The sequence below is a fragment of the Apium graveolens genome, chromosome 11 (genome assembly GCF_009905375.1).
Source record: "Apium graveolens cultivar Ventura chromosome 11, ASM990537v1, whole genome shotgun sequence".
In the NCBI taxonomy this organism is placed as follows: domain Eukaryota; kingdom Viridiplantae; phylum Streptophyta; class Magnoliopsida; order Apiales; family Apiaceae; genus Apium; species Apium graveolens.
Window position 1 is genome coordinate 114477037 of NC_133657.1, and position 4171 is coordinate 114481207.

At 41.6% G+C, this 4171-nt stretch overlaps 1 protein-coding gene across 1 annotated transcript; it reads left to right on the top strand.

Annotated features, from left to right (window-relative positions):
* Window positions 1–976: 976 nt before the first annotated feature.
* Window positions 977–1883, top strand: LOC141695786 (uncharacterized). The gene is made up of 2 exons (XM_074500001.1): window positions 977–1435; window positions 1560–1883. Exons 1-2 carry the CDS (start codon window positions 977–979, stop codon window positions 1881–1883), a joined length of 783 nt encoding a protein of 260 aa, XP_074356102.1.
* Window positions 1884–4171: the final 2288 nt, after the last annotated feature.

The following is a 4171-nucleotide window of genomic DNA, read 5'->3' on the forward strand; positions in this document are numbered from 1 at the left end:
ACCATGTCAGGACGTTTTCTAATGCCCTGTTGCTATAGCCCGTGAATGACGCTATTAAGTGTCGGGCCTTTCCTCAAACCCTGTCGGGTAAGGCTCAAAGGTGGTACAGCCGTCTACCTCCAAATTTGATTGGATCTTTTAAGGATTTGAGTCAATATTTCATCAAGCAATTTATCAGTGGTAGAGTACATGAGAAAAGTTCAGCATCTCTCATGAGCATTGTGCAAGGAGCAAAAGAGTCCCTAAGAGATTATCTAAATCGTTTCATGAAGGAAGCCTTGAAGGTCCCAGATCTTGATGATAAAGTAGCCATGATAGCATTGTAGCAGGGAACTAGAGATGAGTTCTTCAAGATGTCCTTAGCTAAATGTCCCCCTGAAAGCATGTTACAGCTTCAAGATAGGGTCGGGAAGTATATCAAGGTGGAGAAAAGTATGAAGAAGACGGTGGTGAACAACGAACGCGCTGGTGGCGAGAAGCGAAAGACTGATCTAGAATACAATGCCAAGGACAAGTATCCTAGAGTCAAGAAAGACATTAGCTCAACCCCGAAGAAGGGAGGGCCTGGATAAAACCTTACTGAATATGATAGGCTGAATGTTCCTAGGAGCCAGATCTTGATGGAAATCGAGAAAGATAGGGATGTTCGTTGTCCCAAACCCTTAAAAGCTGATCCCGTAATGTTAAATAAAAGAAAATATTATAGATTCCATAAGGACGCTGGTCATGACACTGATGAGTGCCGATAACTGAAGGATGAAATCGAATTCCTAATCTAAAAAGAGAAGTTGAGTAAGTATACTGGAGACGAAGAGAAACCCAATAATAGAAGAAGGAACTTTGATGATCGTAGAAGAGATCAAGATGATCAGGGGCAAAACCCTCAACCCCGAGGGCCAATGATAAAACGATCTTTGGAGGACCAACTACTACTCGATCATCTAAAAACTCAAGGAAAGCTTATGCTAGAGAAGTCATGCACGTAGTGGGTGAAGCTCCGAAATGGGCCAAAACAGGAGTATCAATGGTATTTGATGATTTCGATTTGGAAGGGGTCAAGTTTCCCCATGATGATCCCCTAGTCATAATACCCATAATAGGGAACAACCCGATAAAAAGGGTCCTTGTAGAAAATGGAGCATCGTTAGACATCTTACTCTATGATACCTTCATAAAGATGGGTTACAATGACTATCGATTGACCCCAACTGATATGCCGATATATGGATTCGCTAGAATCGAATGCCCCATGGAAGGAATAATTAAGCTACATCTAACAATGAGGAAAGAGCCAAAACAGGCTATGCAGATGCTGAAATTTGTGGTAGTAAAGGCTGGATCAACATACAATGCAATAATGGGAAGGACAGGAATACACGCCTTCAAGGAAATCCCCTCATCCTACCATTCCGTGATCAAGTTTCTGACCAGGGACGTAATAGGAGAATAAATTGGAGACCAAAAGATGGCTAGAAGTTATTATCTAGCCTCGCTGAGGGAAGATGGAGTAGGGGCAGTTCCTGCCTATTGAAGATCTTGATGTCCGTGAGAATGATGAGAAACGAGGGAAGCCAGCAGAAAACCTGATCCCAGTTCCTTTGGCTCCCGGGGACACTGAAAAAGTAACTTCCATTGGGGCATCATTGGAGGATCCCCTTAAAGGGAAGTTAGTAAGGTTCTTGCAAGAGAATAATAATGTGTTTGCATGGTCGGTAGCAGATATGCCAGGCATAGACCAAGAATTGATCACCCACAAGTTGAACGTGGATCCTAATCTAAAGACCGTGAAGCAAAAGAAAAGGAGTTTTTCCCCCGAAAGGCAGGAAGCCATCAAGCAAGAAGTGGAGAAGCTCTTAGAGGCTGGTTTCAATGAAGAGATATAATTTCCGAAATGGTTAGCAAAACCTGTAGGGGTGAAGAAGGCTAATGGAAAATGGAGAATGTGTAGATTTTACTGATCTGAATGATGCATGCCCAAAGAATTATTTCCCGCTTCCAAGGATAGATAGTCTTTTAGATGCAACTGCTGGTCACGAGATGTTGAGCTTTATGGATGGGTTTAGTGGTTACAATCAGATCAAGATGCATAAGGATGACATCTTAAAGGTATCATTCATCACTAACTTTCATATTTTCTATTATCTTGTTATGACATTTGGTCTCAAGAATGCAGGAGCTACCTATCAAAGGTTGGTAAATAAGATTTTTAAAGATCTTATTGGGAAAACTATGGAAGTATATGTAGATGACATGTTAGTCAAAAGCCTTTTGAAGATTGACCATATAACCCATTTGAGGGAAGCTTTTGAGGTCCTGAGATACCACAAAATATCCTGCAAAGTGTGCTTTTGGAGTGGGGTTTGGAAAGTTTTTAGGATTGATGGTCTCCAAAAGGGCAATTGAGGCCAACCCGGACAAGATAAAGGCCATCTTAAATATGGAACCTCCACGTTTTGTAAAGGATATAAAGAAACTCACTGGAAGAGTTGCAGGTTTGGCACGATTCATATCCAAGTCTGGGGACAAGTATTCGCCCTTTTCAAGGCTTTAAAGAAGGTGAAATATTTTTCATGGACAGAAGAAAGCCATGTGGCATTTGAGGAGCTGAAGAAGTACATGGTTCAAGCACCGTTGTTGGCCAAACCAGTTCTTAATGAAACTTTATACTTATATTTGGCTGTTTCAGAAAATGCCTTGAGCGCCATATTCATTAAGGAGGAACTTAAATTCCAAAAACCTATATATTACGTCAGCAAGATTCTGTATGGGGCTGAGCTGAATTATTCAACTATCAAAAAATTTGCTTTAGCTTTGGCGATGGCCTCAAGGAAGTTGCGTCCTTATTTCCAAGCTCATAAGATTGAGGTACTAACGAATCAACCTATGATAAACATCATTCACAGTCCTAAAGCCAATGGAAAATTGATTAATGGGCCATTGAGCTAGGAGAATTCGATATAAAGTATAAGCCACGAACGACTATAAAAGCCCAGTTCTTGGCTGACTTCGTGGTTGAATGTACAATCCCCAACAAAGAAGTCGGGGGCAGGATGGTACCGTACCTCAATAAAGGGAGTCAAAAGAGGAGAATGAAGGGGGAAAGAACAAGGACAAGGAATTCTGGGTTCTTTATTTTGATGGAGCATCAAAAATAAATTCGAGTGGAGGAGGGCTAGTTTTACAAAGCCCAGATGGATTCTTGATTGAATACGCTATGAAGTTAGATTTTTTGACTACAAATAATGAAGCAGAGTATGAAGCTCTGATAGCTGGGCTTGGCCTAGCAGGGACATTGAAAGTCAAAAACTTGAAAGTTTGTGGAGATTCAAAACTTGTGATATCCCAGGTCAAGGGAGAATTCGAAGCAAGAGATGAAACAATAGCAAAGTATGTACGCCTGGTGAGATCTGTGATGACCCAATTCCATGAGTGCCATGTCGAGCACATCCCAAGAGAGGAAAACACTAAGGTCGATGCATTGTCCAAGTTCGCTTCGTTAGAGGTAGAAGAAAGTTCTGAGAGCGTGTATTTTCATGTTTTAAAAACATGCAGTATAGATATGAAGCTTGTTGCCCCTATAGGGCTTGGGGAATCATGGATAGATCCCATTAAAGCCTATATCCAAACTGGTTGGCTCCTGACTGATGTGACGCAAGCACAAAAATTGGTTGTACGAGCACTGAGGTACTATTTGATTGATGGACTTTTATAGAAGAGGTATTATGTGGTTCCCTACCTGAGATGCCTTAGGCCCGACGAGGCACGTTTGGCCCTCGAAGAAGTACATGAAGGAATTTGTGGACAAAACTTGGGGGGTAGAGCTCTTGCGCACAAGTTAACCAGGTTAGTTTTCTATTGGCCGAAAATGATGGTTGATGCCAAAGACTATGTGAAGAAGTGTGATCATTGTCAAAAGCACGCACTAGTTTTCCGAAACCCCCCGAGATGCTGACTTCCATCAACTCTGCCATCCCCTTCCTTATATGGGGAATGGGTATTCTCAGGCCTTTCCCCATGGCCACAACACAAAAGAAGTTTTTAATTATGGCTATTGACTACTTTACTAAGTGGATCGAAGCCAAGCCTTTAGCCAAAATTACGAATAAGCAAGTTGCACAATTCCTGTGGGAAAACATTATGTGCAAATATGGAATTCCTCGCATCTTGGTAT